Source organism: Salmo trutta, chromosome 13, assembly GCF_901001165.1.
Source record: "Salmo trutta chromosome 13, fSalTru1.1, whole genome shotgun sequence".
Taxonomy (NCBI): domain Eukaryota; kingdom Metazoa; phylum Chordata; class Actinopteri; order Salmoniformes; family Salmonidae; genus Salmo; species Salmo trutta.
In genome coordinates, this window is record NC_042969.1 from 63,501,348 (window position 1) to 63,528,975 (window position 27,628).

The 27,628-nt window shown below is 44.3% G+C and overlaps 1 protein-coding gene across 2 annotated transcripts; it reads left to right on the forward strand.

The window, feature by feature from the left end:
• Positions 1–8,917: 8,917 nt before the first annotated feature.
• On the forward strand, positions 8,918–17,502 carry LOC115206281 (uncharacterized). Of its 2 annotated transcripts, none has more exons than XM_029773052.1 (4): positions 8,918–9,381; positions 10,336–10,493; positions 13,123–13,170; positions 15,826–17,502. In XM_029773052.1, the coding sequence occupies exons 2-4, from the start codon at positions 10,358–10,360 to the stop codon at positions 16,629–16,631; spliced, it is 990 nt and encodes a 329-aa protein (XP_029628912.1). In that variant the 5' UTR covers positions 8,918–9,381; positions 10,336–10,357; the 3' UTR covers positions 16,632–17,502. The 2 variants fall into 2 exon arrangements, with proteins under 2 accessions (XP_029628912.1, XP_029628911.1); XM_029773051.1 differs by having other exon boundaries at positions 8,946–8,993.
• Positions 17,503–27,628: the final 10,126 nt, after the last annotated feature.

Sequence of the window (27,628 nt, forward strand, 5' to 3'; positions counted from 1 at the left end):
TTACATTTTACGTTTTACAGTGCATTCGGAAAGTATACAGACCCCTTGACTTTCGCCACATACGTTACAACCATATTCTAAAATGGATTCCATTTTTTGCTCATCAATCTACACACAATACCCCATATGACAAAGGCAAAACAGGTTTAGTCATTTTTGCTAATTAATTTAAGTATCACATTCACATAAGTATTCAGACCCTTTACTCAGTACTTTGTTGAAGCACCTTTGGCAGCAATTACAGCCTCGAGTCTTCTTGGGTATGACGCTGCAAGCTTGGCACACCTATATTTGGGGAGTTTCTCCCATTCTTCTCTGCAGATCCTTTCAAGCTCTGTCAGGTTGGATGGGGAGCGTTGGTGCACAGCTATTTTCAGGTACCTCCAGAGATGTTCGATTGGGTTCTAGTCCGGGCTCTAGCTGGGCCACTCAAGGACATTCAGTGACTTGTCCCGAAGCCACTCTTGGCTGTGGGCTTAGGGTCTTTGTCCTGTTTTCATCTTTGTCAGGTTTTCATCAAGGATCTCTCTGTACTTTGCTCCATTCATCTTTCCCTCGATCCTGACTAGTCTCCCAGTACCTGCCAATGAAAAACATCCCCACAGCATGATGCTGCCACCACCATGCTTCACCGTAGGGATGGTGCCAGGTTTCCTCCAGACGTGATGCTTGGCATTCAGGCCAATCTTTGTTTCATCAGACCAGAGAATCTTGTTTTTCATGGTCTGAGAATCCTTTAGGTGCCTTTTGGCAAACTCCAAGTGGGCTGTCATGTGCCTTTTACTGAGGAGTGGCTTCCGTCTGGCCACTCTACCATAAAGGCCTGATTGGTGGAGTGCTGCAGAGATGGTTGACCTTCTAGAAGGCTCTCCCATCTCCTCTGAGGAACTATGGAGCCTGTCAGAGTGACCATCGGATTCTTGGTCACCTCCCTGACCAAGACCCTTCTCCCCTTATTGCTCAGTTTGGCTGGGCGGCCAGCTCTAGGAAGAGTCTTGGTGGTTCCAAACTTCTTCCATTTAAGAATAATGGAGGCCACTGTGTTTTTGGGGACCTACAATGCTGAAGACATTTTTGGTACTCTCCTCTAGATCTGTGCCTCGACACAATCCTGTCTCGGAGCTCTACAAACAATTCCTTGGACCTCATGGCTTGGTTTTTGCTCTGACATGCACTGTCAACTGTGGGCCTTTATATAGACAGGTGTGTGCCTTTACAAATCATGTCCAATCAATTTAATTCATCAAAGTTGTAGAAACATCTCAAGGATGATCAATGGAAACAGGATGCACCTGAGCTCAATTTCGAGATAGCAAAGTGTCTATTTCAGTTTTTTATTTTGAATACATTTCTAAAAACCTGTTTTTGCTTTATCATTATGAGGTATTGTGTGTAGATTAATGAGGGGAAAAAATTATTTCATCAATTTTAGAATAAGGCTGTAACCTAACAAAATGCGGAAAAAGTCAAGACATTTGAAATTATACATATGAAATGTCTTACAGGTTGAGGTGCAAATCCCATAGCACTGACAAAGAAAAGAATATCTAAAAATATACATACTTCAGGGAATCATTGAATCCAAAACCTGTGTCTTCTTGAACATGTTGTAAACATGCTGAGTAACACTAGCACTAAGAACGTTTATTGGCCAATTCTTATATAAACTAAACACTTGCTACCTCGAAAGTCTGTAGCAGCTGCATCTGTTCCTAACATGAGCTTTGACATCTCTGTTGTAAGGGTTCAGCTGTCTTGTTGCCAATTGCAAACCGGTAAAAATGAAATTGGCCTTTTTATTTGAAGGTTGATGTACTTGACTAGTTGTTCGGTTGTTGAAGTCTTCAATGTTTCAACCAGAAGAAAAATAAATCATCCAAATTAAGAATAGAAGTGGCATGTTGGTATTGATCAAAACTGTTTGGTTGCTAACCAAACAACAAGGTTGACTTCAGATTGAGGCCAGGTTGGGTTTCTCTCTCTCTCTCTCTCTTTCTCTCTCTCTCTCTCTCTCTCTCTCTCTCTCTCTCTCTCTCTCTCTCACACACACACAGAGAGGCAACAGCTGCTGTTAGTCCATTTGGAGATTGCTCTTTAAGTCAAGAGTGTACCTGTCAATTCTAGGTCCACACAGTCACCTTGACAACCAAGAGAGAAAGCTCTTCCCACGCCCACCAGCTAATGACATCACTAATGACATCCAGCCCCACGGGCCATTAGGCTGGCTTCTGATGACTCACATGGGGTGGTGATCATTGAAGTGTCATTACAGATTTGGCCTGAAGGAGGCAGCACACTCCTTAGATTCATAATCTAGGTCAGGGGTTGGGTTCCTTACAGTCTCTAAGGAAGGATATGGGACAGGTGAACTAATCCTGGATTTGTGCCTTAAAGGGTAACTTCTACCTAGAGCTCCAGTCCTGATTGATGTCACACTTTTGCCCCAGCTAACACACCTGACTCCAGTAATCACCTAATCATGGGCCTCCCGAGTGGCGCAGTGGTCTAAGGCACTGCATCACAGTGCTAGCTGTGCCACTAGCGATCCTTGTTTGAGTCCAGGCTCTGTCGCAGCCGGCTGCTACCGGGAGACCCATGGGGCGGCGCACAATTGACCCAGCGTCGTCTGGGTTAGGGGAGGGTTTGGCTGGCAGGGATGTCCTTATCCCGTTGCGCTCTAGCGACTCCTGTGCCGGGTGCATGCATGCTGACACAGTCGCCAGGTGTATGGTGTTTCCTCCGATGTGCAATGAAGGCAACTTTTGAATGGAAACAAATATATATATATATATATATATATATAAAAAATATAATCACCTAATCAGGATCTTCAGTTTAGAATGAAATGAGTTTAATCAGCTGTGTTTGTTAGTGATTGTGAAAAAGTGTGGCACCACTCCAGCACTTTGGTATTATTGCGCTGAAGATTTTATAACAATTTTATAAATTATAAATTTTATAACAATTTCTATGTTTTGTTCCAGTTTTTATTTTATTTAATTTTTCTATATTTGTAATTTATTTGTACTCTAAAAAAGTTGTGAATTAATTGTCAAGGATGAATACAATTATAAAGATGGTTAATGAACACAGTTATCCCTTTGAATAATATTGTATCTACCTTCAGAAGAATTGTTGGTTATATTGGAGATATATGGATTGCTAGTGGTATCTACAGTATATGGTGTATAAGCTGTTGGGCATTGTGGTGTTTCTATAACTAGTGAGGGGTTCTTCCTATTTCCCTGAGTCTTGAACATCCATGAGGGTCTTTTGAAAAGAGAGTTTATTATTTTTTGCTTTTTGATTATTTTGCTCTCTGACTAAATACATCCACTATTGCAGGGGTGGGCAGTCTTACCCTGCAAGGGCTGATGTGGGTGCAAGTTTTGGTTTCAGCCAATGATGTTTGATATGAAGCTAATTAACAAAGAATAATTAACAAGCTTGCTTCAGCTGCTTGAATAGACCTCCCTAACAACAGAGAGTCAATGAAGGGCTGAAGATTTGTCTATAAAAACAGTCATTTGTTTCCATTCAAAAGTTGCCTTCATTGCGAAAAGACTCTTGAATAAACTTCACTAGCTCGACACGTGTATGTATGTACTGTATTTGTTTATTTTCTAGCAGCTTAACCTTCAGTTGGGATGGTGATATCTGAAGTACTTGCATTAACTTGTGATCTTTATATTGTGTGCTGTTTTGTAATGATATGATACCAGAAATGACATACTGTTATTGCTATTTGCCATTATAATTGTAAAGTACCATTGTGGTCTAGATGGTTGGTAAGTGTCTGTATATTGTTGTAGCCTTTTGTAACTTTGGTAATAAAGGATGCGACAATCCTTACAGTGTTGCATAAGTGGTGGGGCGAAGCCAAAAAACGTGAAGTTGGTCGATCCCAGTCGTGGGAGGAGCTGATTTTTTTTATATATATATATGAGAGTAAAACATTCTTATGATGACCAAAGAATTTGTTGGCACCTTCAGTTCTTGCACATTTTCTCATAAGTATATTTCAACACTCTGCTCAGGCAAATTTGCCAAACTTGGAACCAATCAGAACTCCCATATCCCTCAACTACAAGACCATGGTACTTGCCTACGGAGCAGCAAGAGGAACTGCCCCTCCCCACCTTCAGGCTACGCTCAAACCCTACACCCCAACCCAAGCACTCCGTTCTGCCACCTCTGGTCTGGCAGCTTCATTAAATAGTACCCGCAAAACACCAGTCTCAACGTCAACAGTGAAGAGGCAACTCCGGGATGCTGGCCTTCTAGGCAGAGTTCCTCTGTCCAGTGTCTCTGTTCTTTTGCCCATCTTAATATTTTATTTTTATTGGCCAGTCTGAGATATGGCTTTTTCTTTGCAACTCTGCCTGGAAGGCCAGCATCCCAGAGTCACCTCTTCACTGTTGACGTTGAGACTGGTGTTTTGCTTGTACTATTTAATGAAGCTGCCAGTTGAAGACTTGAGAGGCATCTGTTTCTCAAAGTAGACACTCTAATGTACTTGTCCTCTTGCTCAGTTGTGCACCGGGGCCCCCCACTCCTCTTTCTATTCTGGTTAGAGCCAGTTTGTGCTGTTCTGTGAAGAGAGCAGTACACAGCGTTGTACCAGATCTTCAGTTTCTTGGCAATTTCTCACATGGAATAGCCTTCATTTCTCAGAACAAGAATAGATTGACGAGTTTCGGAAGAAAGTTATTTGTTTCTAGCCATTTTGAGCCTGTAATCGAACCTACAAATGCTGATGCTCCAGTTACTCAACAAGTCGAAAGAAGGCCAGTTTTATTGCTTCTTTAATCAGAACAACAGTTTTCAGCTGTGCTAACATAATTGCAAAAGGGTTTTCTAATGATCAATTAGCCTTTTAAATGAAAAACTTGGATTGGCTAACATAACGTGCCATTGGAACACGGGAGTGATGGTTGCTGATAATGTGCCTCTGTACGCCTATGTAGATATTCCATAAAAAATCAGCCGTTTCCAGCTACAATAGTAATTTACAACATTAAAAATGTCTACACTGTAATTCTGATTAATTTAATGGACAAAAAAATGTATTTTCTTTCAAAGACAAGGACATTTCTAAGTGACCCCGCACAGGGGTGACCCCGCATAGGGGAGGATGGCTCATAACAATGGCTGGAACAGAGCAAATGGAATGGCACCAAACACACGGAGATCGTGTGTTTGATGTATTTGATACCATTCCACCTATTCCACTCCAGCCGTTACCACAAGCCGTCCTCCACAATTAAGGTGCCACCAACCTCCTGGGAGGCCTGTACAAAGCAACTCAGAGTAGGAGTGCTGATCTAGGATCAGTTTTGCCTTTACATTATAATGAATAGACTGGGGGGACCTGATTGCCGATCAGCGCTCCTACTTTGAAACACTTTATGAATACAGGCCTTGATTACCCAACATCAAACCCTAGCCTTAACCATTATGAGGATGGTAAAATATCTGACCTTGGGCCAGTCGTTAGGGGCAACTTCTACCCAGCACCACAGTCCACAGATGTCCCAATAATCTTGAAACAGACTGGTATGAGGGTGGTATGAGGGCCCGACGTCCACAGGTGGGGCTTGTGCTTATAGCCCAACACCGTGCAGGACGTTTGGCATTTGCCAGAGAACACCAAGATTGGCAAATTCGCCACTGGCGCCCTGTGCTCTTCACAGATGAAAGCAGGTTCACACTGAGCACGTGACAGACGTGACAGAGTCTGGAGACGCCGTGGAGAACGTTCTGCTGCCTGCAACATCCTCCAGCATAACCGGTTTGGCGGTGGGTCAGTCATGGTGTGGGGTGGCATTTCTTTGGGGGGCCGCACAGCCCTCCATGTGCTCGCCAGAGGTAGCCTGACTGCCATTAGGTACCGAGATGAGATCCTCAGACCCCTTGTGAGACCATATGCTGGTGCGGTTGGCCCTGGGTTCCTCCTAATGCAAGACAATGCTAGACCTCATGTGGCTGGAGTGTGTCAGCAGTTCCTGCAAGAGGAAGGCATTGATGCTATGGACTGGCCCACCCGTTCCCCAGACCTGAATCCAATTGAGCACATCTGGGACATCATGTCTCGCTCCATCCACCAACGCCACGTTGCACCACAGACTGTCCAGGAGTTGGCGGATGCTTTAGTCCAGGTCTGGGAGGAGATCCCTCAAGAGACCATCCGCCACCTCATCAGGAGCATGCCCAGGCGTTGTAGGGAGGTCATACAGGCACGTGGAGGCCACACACACTACTGAGCCTCATTTTGACTTGTTTTAAGGATATTACATCAAAGTTGGATCAGCCTGTAGTGTGGTTTTCCACTTTAATTTTGAGTGTGACTCCAAATCCAGACCTCCATGGGTTGATAAATTGGATTTCCATTGATTATTTTTGTGTGATTTTTGTTGTCAGCACATTCAACTATGTAAAGAAAAAAGTACTTAATAAGATTATTTCTTTCATTCAGATCTAGGATGTGTTGTTTAAGTGTTCCCTTTATTTTTTTGAGCAGTGTACATTTGATCCCTCTCTGATTCAGTGGGGTTGGGTTAGATGCGGAAGACACATTTCAGTTGAATGCATTCAGTTGTACAACTGACCTTTCCCTTTCATTGCAACTATGCACCTTTCATTTACTTAAGTGTTCCCATTATTTTCGCAGTTACCTGTGTATGTTTAAGCCTATCTGCCTTTCCCCTTGAGTAGATCATGTGTCATACAATCATGTCTAAACTGTGTATAGGATGATAATTTAGATTTTTTTATTCTGTTTTTTAAATGAATTGGGGTTTTGTAATTAATACGATTCCAATGTATATTTCTTTACAGTAACAGATATTTAGTATTTTAATGTGAAAATAAAAAACCTAACATTGGAAATTATTTTGTGTATTCATTCCATCAGTGGGTGAGTAATGAACACGATGGGAGACAGAGAGCTGGTTTCAAGCCCAGGGCGCAGTAGGTGTTTATTGTAAAGGACCACAGGAGGAGGCAGGTAGCTGGGTCCAGGGGCAGGGCGCAGTAGGTGTTTATTGTAAAGGACCACAGGAGGAGGCAGGTAGCTGGGTCCAGGGGCAGGGCGCAGTAGGTGTATATTGTAAAGGACCACAGGAGGAGGCAGGTAGCTGGGTCCAGGGGCAGGGCGCAGTAGGTGTTTATTGTAAAGGACCACAGGAGGAGGCAGGTACCTGGGTCCCGGGGCAGGGCGCAGTAGGTGTTTATTGTAAAGGACCACAAGAGGAGGCAGGTAGCTGGGTCCAGGGGTAGGCAGAAGGTCATACACAGGGGGTCCAAAAGGGCAACAGTACAGGCAGGGGAAAGACTAGTAACGTAGTCAGGGAGATCAGGCAAGAGGTAGATAACAGGAAATCCGATAGGCTAAAGTATAGGCAGGAAATAGGCGTCGTTAGCTAGGCATGCACAAACTATCATTCATGGGAAACCCAGCACTCAGAAAGCTGTGTGTCACAAAACAAACAACACCTCACAGTGATGGGGTGCAAAGAACTGAACTAAATAGTGTGGGATAATGACATACAGGTGTGTGAACAGGTGATCAGAATTCAGGTGATTGGGATCTGGAGAGTGAGCTGCGTTCAGGGGATCTATGTGTTTGAGAGTGTGAGCTGGAAAGCAGGCTGGAAAGTGAGCTGCGTTCAGGGGATCTACATGTTTGAGGGTGTGAGTTGGAAGCAGACGTTACAGGGTGCAGATGTTTGCCAACATCTTTGAGGCACCAGTAACTCAATATCACAGCCTGGTCTCATAGACTAGACGTAACATAGTAAAGGTAAATCCGGGACACCCAAATTAGTATGATATGTTAGATATGGTTACATAAGACAGATGGTTACTTAAGGCAAAAACAAAAGTACGGTGGTTGGTCGGGGTGGGCATATAACACGAACATCAAGCAACCCAAAGGTTTGAATCTCATCTCGGACAGCTTTAGCAACTTTTTAACTACTTACTACTTTTTAGCTAATTTGCAACTACTTAGCATCTTAGCTAACCCTCCCCTAACCCTAACCTTAACCCTTTTAGCTAACCCTAAACTTAACCCTAACCTTAACCCTAGCATAGCTAACGTTTGCCAGCTAGCTAACCTTAGCCACCTAGCAAGAATTCGTAAAGATATCATACATTTAGCAAATTCCTAACATATTGTATGTTTTGCAAATTCGTAACATATAATACGAATTGTAATTTGTAACATATCATACGAAATGGGTGATGGACATTCACAAATTAATACATACCATACCAAATGTAACATGTCATACTAAATGTAGGGTATCGGATTAACGTAAAGAATAATACTAAATGCTCTGAGACCAGGTTGACTCTCAATGATTGGCAGACTTAATTCATGGCCAATTAAGCCTAATTATTATGCCAAATGTTGTGAAACAATTTAGAATCGTAGATCATTTCCCTATAGTCTTAACAGCTAGGCCTATCCTTCAAGCCTATCAAGACATTGCCACCCCCATCAGGTCTGAAATGACTGGCATTAGCCTATGTCAGGTTGTCTCAGGGGACACGTGTCAAGAACAATGACCCTATCCATGGTCCTGAAATTGAGTCAGTTATTTGCCGTGCATTTTCTCAAAGTAGCCCATTTGATATCATAAGAGGCCTGGCTGGAATAAACAGGCTTTGGTGCCACCCCAACATTTGTCTGACCAAAAGTACAGTCATTTTAATATTCATAATAAAGGCTCTCCTGTCCTGTCTCTGCCTTCGGACTACTGCTATATCGATCCTGGCAAAACGTCGATATTGGGTACGGCCACTTCTTACAATAAGCTGCACTCTAGTCGTACGATCATCTCGCGTGTTCCGGTCACGATGTCTTGTTTTCATCATACGACAGTAGCCTACAGTACCAGCTCAACCAGCGCAACCCAACGGACGAGGGAGGAGAGGGATGCTGCGCCTGTCGAAATGTATCGCGCTCCGTTTCAATACGTTACACAGATGTAGGCTACAATCTACTTGCTTATGGTGACCTTGTTATGAGTATTTTTTTGCAATAACTTTGACTGACGTAGCGAGATGGTGCGGCAGTAAGGAATGGATATTTATCCTGTTGTAGCCTCCCAGGACCGTTGTGCGATGCGACGCTGATCTGCATTTTTTTCTGCATACAGGCTATCATTGATAGATTCGTCGTCTTTCGTTCTTGATACAACGTTGTCGCCCGCAGATAATGTTGAATTGAGCTCAATTATTGGACGAATAGCATAAATGGTTTTGGAACAATCCTGGAAAACAATCATGTATGGATCGAAGGACTTGTTTATAGATCTTATGAATTTCATATAGTAATTCTGTGGGACTCCGTTCAAAATTATCTAAAATAGCACGGTAAGCATGGATCATTTTCATAACATTTCCACATCTATTGAGTGTATTGTAGGCATGTAATCGACTGTAAAATGGAATTATACTAGTATTAGGACTGTCAACATACCATAACCTACCAAGCATATTGCGTTGGTTTCTCCCATCTCTCTATTGGGTGATCAATGAACCTTTTACCGCATGACCTCAATGGTGAACTCATGCACACGTTATCTTGCCTGACATCACCATCATCAATCAATGTGGGTTTTTATTTATCTTAGAATATATGAAGACGTCGGTGTTTCTCTTGTAATGCTTAATGAAAACGTATGCCAGGTGGTATTCTAAACTGCATTGTAAAGTAACATTAAATAATGAACCTACAGTCAAGTTCAAAAAAGAAGGGGGAAAGATACTGCAAATGCATCATTACACACACACACACACACACACACACACGCACACGCACACGCACACGCACACGCACACACACACACACACACACACACACACACACACACACTTGTAATCCTTTTATTATTGTTCATCATTAGTAGCAGAAAAGTGACACTTATACACATGCAGGTATAATAAGGCACTAAGTGGTATATATATATATGGCCAATATACCACGGCTAAGTGCTGTTCTTATGCGCAGCGCAGAGTGCCTGGATACAGCCCTTAGTCATGGTATATTGGCCATATACCACAAACCCCCGAGGTGCCTTACTGCTATTATAAACAGGTTACCAACGTAATTAGAACAGTAAAAATAAATGGTTTGTCATACCCATGGTATACAGTCTGATATACCACGGATGTCAGCCAATCAGCATTCAGGGCTCAAAACATCCATTATAAACCACGTTGCATCGTGCGTAAGAACAGACCTTAGCTGTGGTATATTGGCCATATACCACACCTCCTAGTGCCTTATTGCTTAATTAACGCCCTCTGACCCCGCTCTCTGTGCAGGGTGCAGGACAGGTGTGCCATCATGGAACATACAGGCTCCACCTTGGACATGCAGATGAAGAGTGTTGAGAGGAGTACAGTGTTTCTCAGACAGGAACATCTCACCCTACTGCATGGCCTACACCTGGAGATCCTGTCCTTGCAGAAACGATGCACCGGTGAGTCTATACATCACACACACACACACACACACACACACACACACACACACAAAATTACATAATTTCCTGTCAGTGACTAATGTATGGTGTGGTATGTATTTAATCAGGCTTTGTGGCAAGCGATGCAGGACAGAATCCATTATAGAATTAATACACTCTATCTCTCTCTCTCTCTCTCTCTCTCTCTCTCTCTCTCTCTCACACACACACACACACACACACACAAGCACACATATCATACATAATCTATAGACAGATGTCATAACCCATATGAAGGGGGCTAAGCTCTGTCCACTTGACACGTCAGCAGCAAAGAACAGATCCAGAGAGCAAGAGAGAGAGAGAGAAGTGATGGTCAAATCAAATTAGACTAGTGGAGTAGACTGTGACCCTCTTTACAACAGCAGTGTTACTGCAAGCCAAGCAGAGGGAGCCCTCCCTGCAGAACAAGATGTAGCCAAGAAGGCCGTGAAGCATCCCTATCGATGCATCTCTTCTCTGCACTCGGCTCTCCTACTGTTGAGTTAAAGGGCATCACCACATGGTGTTATGGTTTGACTGACAGACTAGGCCTATACACAGCAAAGATGCTATAGCCATCAAATCTTAGATACAAACTCAGTGTAGCCTTCTGTACTAGTCTTTCAGCGCAATAGTTTCTTGTGACTATTAACTTTAACAGAGCAGGTTTACCTCAGTGAATCCTCCCCCCACTACAGCCAGGGTTTCCATGAAAGGGAACCACAGGTCAATACCTTCCTGTTCCTGGCAGCCAGGGGGTCTGATTCCTCCTCTGGATTCATCCTCTCTGCTGTGGTTCATCTATTATCATCCTCCTCTTTCTCTTTCATCCTCTCTTTCTTTCTTTCTTTCTTTCTTTCTTTCTTTCTTTCTTTCTTTCTTTCTTTCTTTCTGTCTGTCTGTCTGTCTGTCTGTCTGTCTGTCTGTCTGTCTGTCTGTCTGTCTGTCTGTCTGTCTGTCTGTCTGTCTGTCTGTCTGTCTGTCTGTCTGTCTGTCTGTCTGTCTGTGTCTGTCTGGAGGTTGATGGGATTTGCTGAGCAGGCAAAGGAGGGTGATAGGTTAAAGGATTTACTGTGCTTATTTTGGGAGGTAAAGTGTCTATTCATGTGAGTGAGAGGGCATGGGCAGGGAAAGAAAATAAATACTGCACAGTATATTTTAGTCTTTGTCCTTGAGGGCAACCCAAGCATGGCGTCTGTCTGACTGGAGAGGTGCTTAGAGTCCACCCAGATAAACAGAATCAGTTTAACTCAATGTGATTACTGTATGTCCAGTCTACACAAGGCCCTTATCATGTCTGTTAGAACTGTCTGCAATCAAGTTACTTGACAGACTAGACGCAAACAAATGTATTGGACATGCAACACTTCAATAGCACTACAATTACAAGTAGAGATGAACATGAGTAACAGGGATCCTGGGACTGTCCTGAGAACACTATTCACATTTCCTGAAAAAATTCAATGAAAGACACGAGAAATTACACAATTTCCCCCCAATGTTAGCACTAATGCAGGCCCTACACATGCGCAGTGTCAGATCAGCAAAAAATAAAACAGCAGATTATCCAAACAAGTTGTCACATGAAGCCTTTAGTCTAGCGCATTGACTTCACACAAAGTCGCCATAAATTCAGTACACGCATAATTGACCCTGCCGGACTGCACACGCGACCCGAATGCAGTTAAACCCTACAAGAAACCTCTACTGGAAGCCTATAGACTACAAAATAACGTGTGCCTCTTTTAGCTGTCATTGTGAATCTTCAGACAGTCACAAATTTGATAGGCTTATACACAATTCACTACATAGGCATCTCTGTCACAGACATGAAGTCTGTTAACAATTCGGGGAGGCATGAGGACAATTCTATCTTCTCCTGTTCTGGAGCCTAGGCTATTTTCCTATCCAGTCCCAATCCTAGTGAAACCTAAAATCCTGACTCCTGTCTTGCATGAAAATCCCTAACTTTATTCTGTAATCCATAGGTTGCATTATCAAAGCACGTCTCTTGCCTATGCATGTCAAAATACCGCAATAACATTTCCCCTGCTTCTCTGCGCTGACTCATAGCCTAGCCTACTTACTGCCCATATGAGTGCTGAGGAAATATTCTGTTGAAGAGTATTTTGCTTCACTCATACAGGAGTAATAAAGACCTAGTGCACAACAGTTTTGTATTTTTGGGGTAATTTATCTTTTGTATTTTTGGGGTGATTTATCTTTTGTATTTTTGGGGTGATTTATCTTTTGTATTTATGGGGTTATTTATCAGGGGATGCTGCAGCACCCTCAGCACCCGTACTTCCCGCGGCTATGATTGGCACTTCCGATTTTTGCTGTATTTCCCTGAGACTCTCAGGTTAAATATGAATTATTCCTGGTATTGAAACTTTGTCGATTTGTGGGAAAATATGAATCCCTAGTTTCGATCAGTTTTAGCATTTAGTCTTTCAATGAGACACATGCCCGCATTCCTTTCTTTTATATTTTTTAATTCCTATTTGTATCCTAGACTTACTCATATTACTCATTTCTGTCTCACACATTACTCATTCATGTCTCTGTCTCACTGATGTCTCATTTCTTGTCTCTGTTTTCTCAGAGTTGACATCTGAGCTGAATGTGAAGCCTCCAGGCAAGAGTGAACTGGGTAAGTTCTGTGTCTCTCTTTCTTTCTCTCTCTCCCCCCTCTCTCTCCAAGTTTGGCTTTGTGACACTGACTGTTTGTCCTCTTTGGCTCATCACCCCAACTCCCCATCTCACCCTCATGGCAGTATCCCTCACTTTACCCATCCCCCAAGGGACATCCCTGTGATCCACCTCCCCAAACAATCTCTCCCTTCTCCCCTCTCCCTCTCCCCCTCACCCAAAAAGACAATATTCCATAACACATCATCATATAGGGGATGCACATTTTATGGCTTGATCTGCTATTACCTGGAAAAAATACAGGATGGTGGGAATTGGGTAGATTGGCAGCAGAGTTCAAGTTCATGAATATGAACCATCAGACAAAAGGCTGTGTATGCACCTTAATATTCCCTTAATAGATCGTTTGTTGAATTAGAATGTCTAGATACAAGATGGATATTATGCTAATATCTTAGCTTAGATAATTACAGAGACAGAGGGGATGGGAGGGAAGGGTGGTGGAGAGAAAGAAAGGAGGAGATGAGGGGGTCATGCCCATCTGCAGCCCATTAGAACTCATCAGGACCCCCCTCTTTTTCCAGAGCAGTCCATCCCTTTCTCTATCACTCCGCCACAGCCCCCACTCCTCCATCCTCACAAATTGATCCATCCATTTTTACTCCCCTCTCATGTTCCTCTGTGCCCTGGTGGAGGGATCCAATTACAGTCTGTTTGCTGAGACAGAGAGGTGGAGGGACAAGGGAGGAAGGTACAGTTAGGGGGCACAAGAAACTGTTAGAGGGACAGTAAGAGAAAGAGAGAAATAGAGAAAGTGGTAAAGAGGGAGTGAGAGAGAGAGAGGGAGTTAGAGGGAGGGGAGAGAAAGAGAGAGATAGATAAAGTGCTAAAGAGGGAGTGAGAGAGAGAGGGAGAGCGAGAGAGAGATAGAAAGGGGGGAGGGGAAAAGGATGGAGAAATGGAGATTAGATTACATAGCATTTTCTATATTTGGAGCATGACCTCACCACCCTGGTCTAGTGGGCGACAGTTAGACAGAGACCAGGGAGAACTACACCCAGGAGAGAGAGAGCTGGGGTTACCCAGAGAGAGGGGGAGGGAAAGAGACATGAAGGGAGGGAGGGAGGGGAGAAACAGAGATGGAGAAAGAAAAATCTGTAAAATAGTGATTGGGATCGGGAGAAGAATTAAGATAGAGGGATGGATAAAGAGGTATGGAATGAGAGAGACTGGTACAGAGAGAGGGATGAGAGGAGAGAAGAACAAGAGAAAGAGAGGAGGGTGAGAAAGCAGATAGAGGAAGGGCTACTTATATGGATATCAGGTTCCTCCTATTATAAACGTAATGCGGCAATCCTAATATAGGCCTAACGAATATCTCTACTGATCATTTTACAATGATTTCATATCAAAGTTTCAACTAATCACAGCTCCTTTTGCTCTTCTTTTTGGGGGATTCTTCCGTCCCATCCGTCTTCTTTGACCTAATTCTTGGGTCAACCAGCGTACCAGAGGCTGTGGTGTAATTCCTCTCCCTTTGCACAGCTGTCTGAGCCCAAAGCCACAGCTACAGTACAGCTACGGTTAGGTCTGACTAAGGCTTTTTTCCTATTAGAGGGATTTCAATGTGATGGAGAACCGTAGGTTTGACCAAAAAGCACAGCAAATGTTGTACAATGATGTTATCACTGCCAATTCCTAGTGTCATTTTACCTTTATTTAACTAGGCAAGTCAGTTAAGAACAAATTCTTATTTTCAATGACGGCCTAGGAACAGTGGGTTAACTGCCTTGTTCAGGGGAAGAACGACAGATTTGTACCTTGTCAGCTCGGGGATTCGAAATTGCAACCTTTCGGTTACTAGTCCAACGCTCTAACCACTAGGCTACCCCGCCGCCCCAATGATGATATCAGTGCAGCCAATTTTGTCCACTGGGAAACAAGTTATTATTGGGTTGAGGGGGCTATCAGTACGTTACTAGATTGAATGAAATATCGGCCACCAACCCACCAAAACAATCACCTTCCTTCCCCTCCCATCACACCACCACTGCACGTGAGCAGTCTGCCAGTCTGCTATCTTCAATCTCTCTCTATAGTGGGTAAGTGGCAGCAGATGGCACACGCTGCCAGTGGCCATGCCGTGGTTTGTAGGGATTGGGTGGTGGCTACTGGCAGGGATTTCCTCAATGGCTCTGTAATCCTTTGCACATATGTGCTCAGTCTTCTGCCTTTGTCCAGGCAATCCCTAAACCCACATACCATTTCCTATCTGCCAGATTATCCACAAATGTGCGTTGAGGGTAAATTGGTGATTGAAAGCAGCAAGCGCTGGTCACATTACTTAATTTCATATCCATTTGACTGACTGGATCATATCCAGGCTGTGTTATTTCTCTGAATGTGCTCTATGCTCTGTTCTCTGGTCCTATGTCCAGATGAACAGGGCGTTGGGGGATGGGGTTAGGAGTGCTATGTGTGGGCAATATGTCAGCATGGGTAATTGATGCCAAGTACACACGGCCCTTAATGTAAATCCTGGCAGCTGCATTTGGGGCTTGTTTTTCTGTCTGTATGTTAGTCATCTGTCTGTGAATCTCTGATGATTTGACTTGTGTGTGCTTATCTATTTGTGTGTTTGTGTGTCTGTCCTCAGACCTGGCGGAAGAGGAAGAGCAGCTGGAGGCCCGCTGTCTGGAGGTCGAAGATCGCCTGGCCGAGCAGCAGTGCACCCTGGGAGAGCTGCGTAAAGAGCTGACTCACAAGGGGGCGCTGGTAGGCGCGCTGCGGGCTAACCTCAAGGACAAGGAGCGCCGCTTCCTGGACGAGCTGAAGAGCCGCAGCCACCGCTCCACGGTGCTCAACACAGAGCTGCAGAGGCAGACCGAGGCGGCAGCCTACCTCTCCTTCCAGCTGCACGCCGCCCGTCAGAAACTGCACCACCAGAGACTGCAGCAGAGGCAGCAGGCCATCAGGGAGAACCGGGAGAATAGGGATCATCATGGGAAACCCCCTGGGCTCCAGTACAGCCAAGTAGCCGAGTGGGACACCGCCACCTTTTCTCCGTTTTCTCCTCAGTCGCCCTCCGGTTTCTCCAATGCCTCCAACGCCAGCTCCGCCATAGCCTCCCCTGTGGTAAAGCCTAAACGCAGGGGCAGCAGGGCCACATCAGGGCACCAGCTCCGGGCGGAGAGGGCCAGGGAGTGTGTCCCCCAGGAGAAGGTGATGGGCCCCGCAGAGCCCACCGCCATGCCTGACCCAGCGCTGTTCCTCCACCCTCACCGCAGGCACCACAGGTCCAGGCATTCCCACTCCCTGGCCCACAGACAGCCTCCTCTGGTGGGGGAAAGAGGGGAGGAGGAGGGGGGTGGAGAGGGGCCAATGGAGCCCCAGGATGGAGCTCCTCCTAGAATGGCAGCCACGGCCACAGCGCCACCTGCTGGCTGGTCAGACCAAGGCTGAATAACTAGCCCCACTGTGATCATCCCTAGAAATGCATCATCATCACTAGCATCATCATTACTATCATCATAATAATTGTCATCATCATCCCTATGACCGCCTGATTTTATTAATACTGTAAATTGCCCATTGTCGTACACCTTGATCGAATTGATTCTGAAATGAATATAGCATTGTTGATTATAATCCTATTAACTCTAATGACTGGTATTTAGATGTATTGCTATAATGAACACTTTTTATAGTTATACATTTTGACATGACCTGAATTAACTCAAACTTCCAGTTGTATGAACACCCAATGAGGTTGTTGTTACTAATCACTTCACGGCAATGTGTGGAATCATGTAGTTGAATGCATTTACACTGGCGTCGCTCTATATAACGTTATTATGGGGCCTTATCCGAGTGTGGCGTCCTTTGTGGAGGTTAGTTTAACCTATGGCCTGTAGCCTTAGACCACAGCACCTACTGTGCATTTACCTTACCCTACTGTGTCGTTTTAGGGCCAACCATAAATCAACACTGGGTCGCCCTTGTAGAAAAAATGTGTCTGACCTCTGTTGCGCTGAGTCACAGTTCGGTAGCATTTGAGCATCTGCATCTGTGTATGTCCTTGCTGTGAACACGATTGATCTTCTGATCTTCATTGTTGGCCTTCACTGGCAAAGGTCCCACAGGTCCAAGAGGGGTAGTCATGCCATCCTATCCCACTGAATCTACCTTTATTCCATTGGTCATACAATAGGTAGGCCTACAGCACACTATATATGTTATACAATAATTGAAAGTAACATTAGTTCACTGGCCTGACACAAAAATCTTATTGGGTTTCAAATAAAATGTGCCTCTGAACTTAAAAAAAAAAAAATATATATTAGATCACGGGATTACAATCAATCAATCAAATGTATTCAAAAAGCCCTTTTTACATCAACCGATGTCACAAAGTGCTATACAGAAACCCAGCAATGCAGATGTAGAAACACGGTGGCTATGAAAAACTCCCTAGAAAGGCAGAAAACCTAGGAAGAAACCTAGAGAGGAACCAGGCTCTGAGGGGTGGCCAGGCCTCTTATGGCTGTGCCGGGTGGAGATTATAACAGAACATGGCCAAGATGTTCAAACATTCATAGATGACCAGCAGGGTCAAATAATAATGATCACAGTGGTTGTAGAGGGTGCAACAGGTCAGCACCTCAGGAGTAATAGCGATCATTCAGAGTTAGAGACAGCGGGTGCGGTAGAGAGAGAGAGTCGAAAACAGCAGGGTAGCACGTCCGGTGAACAGGTCAGGGTTCCATAGTCGCAGGCAGAACAGTTGAAACTGGAGCAGCAACACGACCAGGTGGACTGGGGACAGCAAGGAGTAATCAGGCCAGGTAGTCCTGAGGCATGGTCCTAGGGCTCAGGTTCTCTGAGAGAAGAGAGAAAGAGAGAGAGAAAGAAAGAAAAGAGAGAAAGAAAAGAGAGAGAAAAAAAGTGAGGGAAAATTGAGAGAGCATACTTCAATTTACACAGGACACCGGATAAGACAGGAGAAATACTCCAGATATAACAGACTGACCCTAGCCCCCCGACACAAACTATTGCAGCATAATTACTGGAGGCTGAGACAGGAGGGGTCGGGAGTCACTGTGGCCCCGTCCAACGATACCCACAGACAGGGCCAACCACAGCCCCAAAACCACTAGGGGGATATCTTCAAACATTGATGAAGCTATTGGATGAGTTAAACTGGAGTTCCTGGGTGAATAGGTTGTAATCTAGCAGATGCTTTGCATAAACAGGACACTTTTGGGTGATAATGCATTGGGACCAGTTTGGCCAGATGTTTCTCTCAGGTTTTGTGAGGTGTGTGTAATACCGTACACAGAGAAGAGTGTTTGATTTTATTTGAATTTCTTCTTTGTGTTTTTTTGGCTGATTTGATTTCACTATTACTAGTCAAGCAAAAAGGGTTGTTAGGGCCTTCTGGCAGATAGTCTCTAGTCTCAGAGAGCTGAGAAGAGAAAATGCTCAGTTTCTTAAATAAAAGGGTCATATTGGTTATATACACGGTAGATTCCAAGCTGTGTAGACAGCAGCTGTTGAAAGTCATTATTTGACACTATGGAAACAGCCAATGACATTGAGTTGCACTTGGCGGACCCTAGTGGTGTAGAGACAGAATAGCACCCAAACAGATTAAGATGTGGGGTGTCAATGGATCTGAAGATTTAGCCTAATCTATTTGACTTTTTATGAGCTTTTAGTTGATGAAATTCGTGGATTTTAAATTTAATGTCAGATTCTTACATTTGAAACCGTTTATCTCGGTAGGTAATATATCATAACCCTTATATGAATGTACACATATATATACATATATAGTCTGATAATAACTAAATATAACAGGGAGGTCATTTTTTAAAAAGGTTGTCATTTAGCAGACACTTACATTAGTAAGTGCATAGGTTTTCATACTGGTCCCCCGTGGGAATCAAACCCACAACCTTAGCAGCACCATTCTATACCAACTGAACCACACAGGAAGTGTCACCTATTGATTATTAAATACATGTAGTAAAATGGAATACTGTAAAAGGTATTAGAAGGATATGTTTTATTACAATTGTTTAACTTAATATTTTTTATGACTTATTTAACTGATTGTTTAATATATTATGTTTATTATATCACATAATGTTATACAACTATTATGTTATTTTCCGTATTTATCTGTCTATAAGGCATTTGGAGGAGGCATTGTCATGGAATGCCTTTGAATAAGTGAAGATGGGTTGAATTTAGTGCAGACATTTAACATAGTAAAAAACAACAATGTAAGACGAGCCTGCCTCCTTACTGAAAAGTAACCAACTCTAACTGTTGCTGGCAACAATTGCTGTCAAGCCCCCTAAAAAATGTCCCATGTCCCATAGGCACAACTTTCCTTCTGTGTAAAAAAATGCAAGGAGGTTCTGCCATGGTGCCCAGATTCATAGTCAACGCCTTCATAATGTAATTTAACCCTTATCCTGCAAGCAAGCAATTTATCATGACTGTGCACTATTTCCTCAGCTTCCGAGAACACATTCCCTATTCAATATCAAAATGACAGTAACATGGCAATCCTCAATGAAAATGTTTTTATACAGCACATGTGATTCTTAGGGAACTAGAAGTTAGACTGTTAAAGCTTTCGTTTAAAGCAAGCATCCTTGGATGATGTACTTGTGATATACCTGTGCTTATAGTGGTGTAGGTACAGATGTGGTCTGTGGCTACACCCAGCCATGTCCAAAAAACACCCTTACTTTCGCAGGGACACATTCTACTCTACAACAAAGCAATAAGAACAGAGAAAACTGACACTTCAAATCTTACACATTTTGGACATTGAAATGTGTAAGAGTGACACACTGATATGATATTATATCACAGATAAATAACAAATAAAAACACTATCCCTTTATTCTTAATCAAAACGCTAAACAGCTTTAATATCCTGTTGAATCAGATTGTGGTGAAAGATGTCTTATGATGACAATGATGAGCCAAAGGGGCCCAACACAGTTGTCTGGTGTTATGCCTTAGAGTAGTCTGCTGTGGCTATACTGCGTGACGTTACAGCACAGCCATGCACAATTACATAGAAAAAAAACAAACGTCCCTTGTGTGCCACGAATGTTGAATACAATTATATTTGAACTTACTCAGCCAATTGTGCGTGGGGTTGGTCATTCAGTTGATCAAAATTAGTAAACCAACTTCAAAACGCAGGTCTGTGTGTGGCAATCAATATTTGTTTGCTCGTGTCCAAAGGAATATGCACAAGACGGAAGTACATGCACGAGATGAATGCATACTAACCGAAGTCTTGCAGGTGTTTACATGGTTTTGCGCATGTGCCAGGTGATAGAAATTGCAACAGCAGTACCGGCGCTCTAAAACGTTGGGTAAATAATACTTTCCTGTGGATATTCTGAAGGACCAACCTCACAACAGGTAGAGTAAGTTGAAATGTAATTTTATTGAACATTCTGGCTTGTAAGGAAACTTTGTTTCAGACTGTATACCAAGAATTCGTATCAGTCTGATTTATTAGGCAAGCCTTAGTGTTGACTTCTGTCAATGTTATCCTCTTCTGGATACCAGGGGAGGATGAATCATAAAAGTATTTTGTTGATTCTTCATAGAAAACTCATATCTTCCCCTCCTGCTCTCCTTTCTTCCTTCTGATGCTTTGAGGAGTTGTCAAGGAGAACAGACAAGGAATCAAGCAAAGACTTTTGAGATCACCCCTATTATATCACTTCTATCTTCTATCTGGTTTCCAATTCCACATTTCCTAAAATGTTTCTCGATACATTTACTCACTAGCATGAAGAAAATTAGGACGAGGGAGACATTTTAATAGATTTCTCCTGCAGAGAATGTCTTCCATTTTGATGAGCTATTTTTTGTTGTTGTTGCCATTGACGCCCAGAGGTCAATCCTGACAAAGTCAGAGATCACTGAGGTAAATCCTCAACATTATTTCATACTAGTTGGTGTCACCATTACCTCATCGCGAGACCATGAGCCCGACTCATGTCTGCTACATGGACATTTTAATAAGTATTTGGTTTTAATCTTGTTTGATGTTTTTGGTCTTTTCAAGCAATAAAAAGGCACCACCTTATATGTTCCCTCTGGCATACAACATAAGGTATGCAGTGAGACACTCTGAAGGCGCTTCCTTTCAAGACCCTGAGGTGTGTTGTGTCATATGGTCCCTTGCTGAGCACCCCCCAACCCCCGTCTCTACCGCACTACTGTGCTAGCTTACTGTAGAGCATAGAGCTGTACATGTTATTTGAATAAAAGTTAGGTTTGACTAAAGTTTGTCTATTGCATTTTGTATTTTTGAATGCGTTACCCTGGATTATCTAGTTCAATGACGAACACCAGCTCCGAAATCAAGATACATAATACTCAGCAAAAAAAGAAACATCCCTTTTTCAGGACCCTGTCTTTCAAAGATAATTCATAAAAATCCAAATAACTTCATAGATCTTCATTGTAAAGGGTTTAAACACTGTTTCCCATGCTTGTTCAATGAACCATCAACAATTAATGAACATGCACCTGTGGAACGGTCGTTAAGACATTAACAGCTTACAGAGGGTAGGCAATTAAGGTCACAGTTCTGAAAACTTAAAGAGGCCTTTCTACTGACTGAAAAAACAACAAAAGAAAAATGCCCAGGGTCCCTGCTCATCTGCGTGAACGTGCCTTAGGCATGCTGCAAGGAGGCATGAGGACTGCAGATGTGGCCAGGGCAATAAATTGCAATGTCCGTACTGTGAGACGCCTAGACAGCGCTACAGGGAGACAGGATGGACAGCTGATCGTCCTCGCAGTGGCAGACCACGTGTAACAACACCTGCACAGGAATCGGTACATCCGAACATCACACCTGCGGGACAGGTACAGGATGGCAACAACAACTGCCCGAGTTACACCAGGAACGCACAATCCCTCCATCAGTGCTCAGACTGTCCGCAATAGGCAGAGAGAGGCTGGACTGAGGGCTTGTAGGCCTGTTGTAAGGCAGGTCCTCACCAGACATCACCGGCAACAACGTCGCCTATGGGCACAAACCCACCGTCGCTGGACCAGACAGGACTGGCAAAAAGTGCTCTTCACTGATGAGTCGCGGTTTTGTCTCACCAGGGGTGATGGTCGGATTTGCGTTTATCGTCGAAGGAATGAGCGTTACACCGAGGCCTGTACTCTGGAGCGGGATCGATTTGGAGGTGGAGGGTCCGTCATGGTCTGGGGCGGTGCATCATCGGACTGAGCTTGTTGTCATTGCAGGCAATCTCAACGCTGTGTGTTACAGGGAAGACATCCTCCTCCCTCATGTGGTACCCTTCCTGCAGGCTCATCCTGACATGACCCTCCAGCGTGACAATGCCACCAGCCATACTGCTCGTTCTGTGCGTGATTTCCTGCAAGACAGGAATGTTAGTGTTCTGCCATGGCCAGCGAAGAGCCCGGATCTCAATCCCATTGAGCACGTCTGGGACCTGTTGGATCAGAGGGTGAGGTCTAGGGCCAAATCCCCCCAGAAATGTCCGGGAACTTGCAGGTGCCTTAGTGGAAGAGGGGGGTAACATCTCACAGTTCAGGGACACATTATTGATTTTCTGTTAGTCGGTTCGGAGCGTGAACAGACGGCCATAGAGGTAGAGGTGCCACCTTTCGCACGCCCAGACACAGGCCAGTGCTTCTCGTTCGCCCACAGAGTACCGTTGTTCTGTGGGGCTCAGGGCCCTTGAGGCGAAGGCGACGGGCCTCTCAATGCCATTCTGCAGCTGTGAGAGGACAGCTCCTAGTGCTCCAGCTGAGGCGTCACATAAGACAATGGTGGGGCAGACGGGGTCAAAGTGAGCCAAGACTGGGGCTGTGGTGAGCTGGCTCTTCAGTGAGCGGACCGCGTCTGAGCAGGCTGCCGTCCAGGCCCATGGCTCATCCTTCTTGAAGAGCTGGCGACTTTCACCAGGGTGAAGCACAAACTGTCTTGCTGGGAAGAAGTCTGTGTCTCTCGAGGGTTTTGCACTGTGGTCCCAAGTGGTCTGCGTGCGCGTGTTCTATCCATGGCGCACGAGGGGCACTTGGGCATAGTGAAGGTCAAACAGCGATGTCGAGACCTTGTGTGGTGGCCAGGCATCGACCACGACATTGAAGCCCTGGTCAGGGATTGTGCTGCATGCCTCCTCAGTGGGAAAACAGGACAGTCCGCCCCACCCCCCCTGCAGCCTCTCGCATGGCCGTCCCGCCCCTGGGAGCACATCCAACTGGACATCTGTGGCGAGATCCATGGTCACGCAGCCCCTCACCATCAGCGCTTCCTGGTGGTGGTGTATGACCTCCACTCTAAGTGGCCAGAAATGGTTCCTGTCGGAACTGTCACAGCACAGGCCATCGTGGACATCCTAGACAGCCTGTTCACAAGGTGGGGCCTGCCCCTCACCCTTACCACGGACAATGGGCCCCAGCTAATCTCTGCCGAGTTCTCCTCATATCTCAGCAACAAGGGAATCAAACACATCCGGACGGCCTACTACAACCCACAAGCTAACGGAGGGGTGGAACGCTTCAACCAAACGCTGAAGAACGGCATAAGAGCGCACCTGGTCCAGGGGTGCACGTTCCAAACAGCTTTGAATCAAACGCTAATGCACTACAGAGCAAGCAAACACACAACAACACAGGCCTCCCCGGCATCTCTCATGCTAGGTCGTGAGATGGAACTGCCACTGGACAGACTCAGAACACAGAGAGTTGCAGAACCGGCAACTAGGTGCACCCAAGAAAAACAGGCAGTGACCAGGCACCAAAGAGAAATGAAACAGCGTTTTGACAAGGCACACAGGGTGAAGAAGTCGATCATCCAAGTGTCTGACTGGGTCCGAGCCCGACGGCCTCAGCGGTGCAACAAAATGGCCTCATTCTGGTCGGAACCCCTGCAGGTCAGTCGACAACTGGGGCCCGCCCCATTCATGTTGAGCAATGGATCACGCTGGCACGCCAGCCGCCTCAGGAAAGTCCCTGCTCCTCAAGGAATACGAATGAACACAGAACAGACATGCAGGCCAGAGACGCCACCGGATGGACCTCCCCCACCACTACCACCCGAGCCCCAGCCTCTGTGGGCTCCCCAAGGGCCAGAGCCACAAGCGGTGGCGGTTGAAGAAAGGCCTATGCGGGCACGAACTCGCCCTGCTCATCTGGGGGACTACTTAACCTCTTTTCATTCTTAGGCTCCGATAGGTGTCTTAGTCAACCTCCAGGTTAATGGACTGAACTGGTTAGTTTGGAGAGTCATTCTGTTTTAAAGGTTAATGTTTTATTTCTTACAGGTATCACTCTAGGTTCTTGCCCTATGGACATTTATATATGGTACCAGTCCCTGGTTTTGGAAAGGGGGGGAAATGTTATGTATGGTATGACGTGCTGTACGTCATACTGTACATTGTTATGGTTTACGACAGTGTGCTGCTTTACGGATGAATGGGTTGTCAGGATGAGTGGCACATGTCATTAAACGACAGAGTGATGTACAATGTGAAACCGTGCAGACGTGCGTTCTTCTACAGCTAGGCTAGATATAACAACATGTCTGTGGGACTTGTTCAGTTTGTTTCAGTTGTTGAATCTTGTTATGTTCATACAAATATTTACACATGTTAAGTTTGCTGAAAATAAACGCAGTTGACATAAACGCAGTTTACATATACATACATACAGAAAGTATACACACCTCTTGACTTTTTCCAAATGTTCTTGTGTTACTGCCTGCATTAAAATGGATTCAAATGGGGCCTCCTAAGGCACTGCATCGCAGTGCTAGAGGCGTCGCTACAGACCTGGATTTGATCCTGGGCTGTATCACAACCGGCCGTGATCGGGAGTACCATAGTGCAGCGCACAATTGGTCCAGCGTCGTCCGGGTTAGGCCGGGCGTTCTAGCAACTAATTGTGGTGGGCCGGGTGCCTGCAGGCTGACCTTGGTCATCAGTTGAATGGTGTTTCCTCCGACACATTGGTGCTTCCAGGTTAAGCGGGCCGGTGTTAAGAAGCGCGATTTGGCGGGTCATGTTTTGGAAGACGCATGACTCAACCTTCGCTTCCCGAGCCCGTTGGGGAGTTGCAGCGATGAGACAAGATCAAAAAAAGGGGGGTAAAAAATGTGTTTTATTAAATTGAGATGGTGTGTGACTGGCCTACATGCAATACCCTATAATTTCAAAGTGGAATTATGTTTCAAATAAATGTTTACAAATTAATAAAAAATGAAAAGCTGAAATGTCTTGAGTCAATAAGTACTCAACCCCTTTGTTATGGCAAGCCTATAGGTTCAGGATAAAAAATTTGCTTAACAAGTCACATAATATGTTGCATGGACTCACTCCAATAATAGTGTTTAACATTATTTTTTAATGACTGACTCATCTCTGTACCCCACAAATACAATTATCTGTAAGATCCCTCAGTCAAGCAGTAAATTTCAAACACAGATTCAACCATAATGATCAGGGAGGTTTTCCAATGCTTGGCAAAGAAGGACACCTATTGGTAGATGGGTATAAATAAAAAAGCACATTGACATTGAATATCAAAAACATGCTTTGCAAACAACAGATGTAGACTAACAGCGAAATGCTTAATTACGGGCCCTTCCCAACAATGCAGAATACAAAAATATATACACTACCGTTCAAAAGTTTGGGGTCACTTAGAAATGTTCTTGTTTTCCATGAAAACATACATGAAATGAGTTGCAAAATGAATAGGAAATATAGTCAAGACGTTGACAAGGTTATAAATAATGATTTTTAATTGAAATAATAAATGTGTCCTTCAAACTTTGCTTTTGTCAAAGAATCCTCCATTTGCAGCAATTACAGCCTTGCAGACCTTTGGCATTCTAGTTGTCAATTTGTTGAGGTAATCTGAAGAGATTTCACCCCATGCTTCCTGAAGCACCTCCCACAAGTTGGATTGGCTTGATGGGCACTTCTTACGTACCATACGGTCAAGCTGCTCCCACAACAGCTCAATCGGGTTGAGATCCGGTGACTGTGCTGGCCACTCCATTATATAGACAGAATATCAGCTGACTGCTTCTTCCCTAAATAGTTATTGCATAGTTTGGAACTGTGCTTTGGGTCATTGTCCTGTTCTAGGAGGAAATTGGCTCCAATTAAGCGCCGTCCACAGGGTATGGCATAGCATTGCAAAATGGAGTGGTAGCCTTCCTTCTTCAAGATCCCTTTTACCCTGTACAAATCTCCCACTTTACCACCACCAAAGCACCCCCAGACCATCACATTGCCTTCACCATGTTTGACAGATGGCGTCAAGCACTCCTACAGCATCTTTTCATTTTTTCTGCGTCTCACAAATTGTGATCCGAACACCTCAAACTTAGATTCGTCTCTTCATAACACTTTTTTCCAATATTTCTTTGTCCAGTGCCTGTGTTCTTTTCCCCATCTTATTCTTTTCTTTTTATTGGCCAGTCTGAGATATGGCTTTTTCTTTGCAACTACCTAGAAGGCCAGCATCCCGGAGTCACCTCTTCACTGTTGACGTTGAGACTGGTGTTTTGCGCGTACTATTTATTGAAGCTGCCAGTTGAGGACTTGTGAGGCGTCTGTTTCTCAAACTAGACATTAATGTACTTGTCCTCTTCCTCAGTTGGGCACCGGGGCCTCCCACTCCTCTTTCTATTCTGGACAGTTTGTGCTGTTCTGTGACGGGAGCAGTACACAGCGTTGTACGAGATCTTCAGTGTCTTGGCAATTTTTCGCATTGAATAGCCTTCATTTCTCAGAACAAGAATAGACTGACGATTTTCAGAAGAAAGTTCTTTATTTCTGGCCATTTTGAGCCTGTAATCGAACCCACAATGGCTGATGCACCAGATACTCAACTAGTCTAAAGAAGGCCAAATATATCGCTTCTTTAATCTGGACAACAGTTGTCAGCTTTGCTAACATGATTGCAAATGGGTTTTCTAATGATCAATTTGCCTTTTAAAATTATAAACTTGGATTAGCTAACACAACGTGCCATTGGAACACAGGAATGATGGTTGCTGATAATGTGCCTCTGTACGCCTATGTAGATATTCCATAAAAAATCTGCCGTTTCCAGCTACAATAGTCATTTACAACATTAACAATGTCTACACTGTATTTCTGATCAATTTGATGTGATTTTAATGGACAAAAAATGTGCTTTTCTTTCAAAAACAAGGACATTTTTAAGTGACCCCAAACTTCTGAACGGTAGTGTACATTTATAATAATAGAAGAAGAAAATAGTAACACGAGGAAAAAATACACAATGAGCAATGATAGCTTGGCTATATACATGGGATACCAGTGCTGAGTCAATGTGCAGGGGTACAAGGAAATGTAGGTAGATATATACATATAGGTAGAGGTAAAATGACTAGG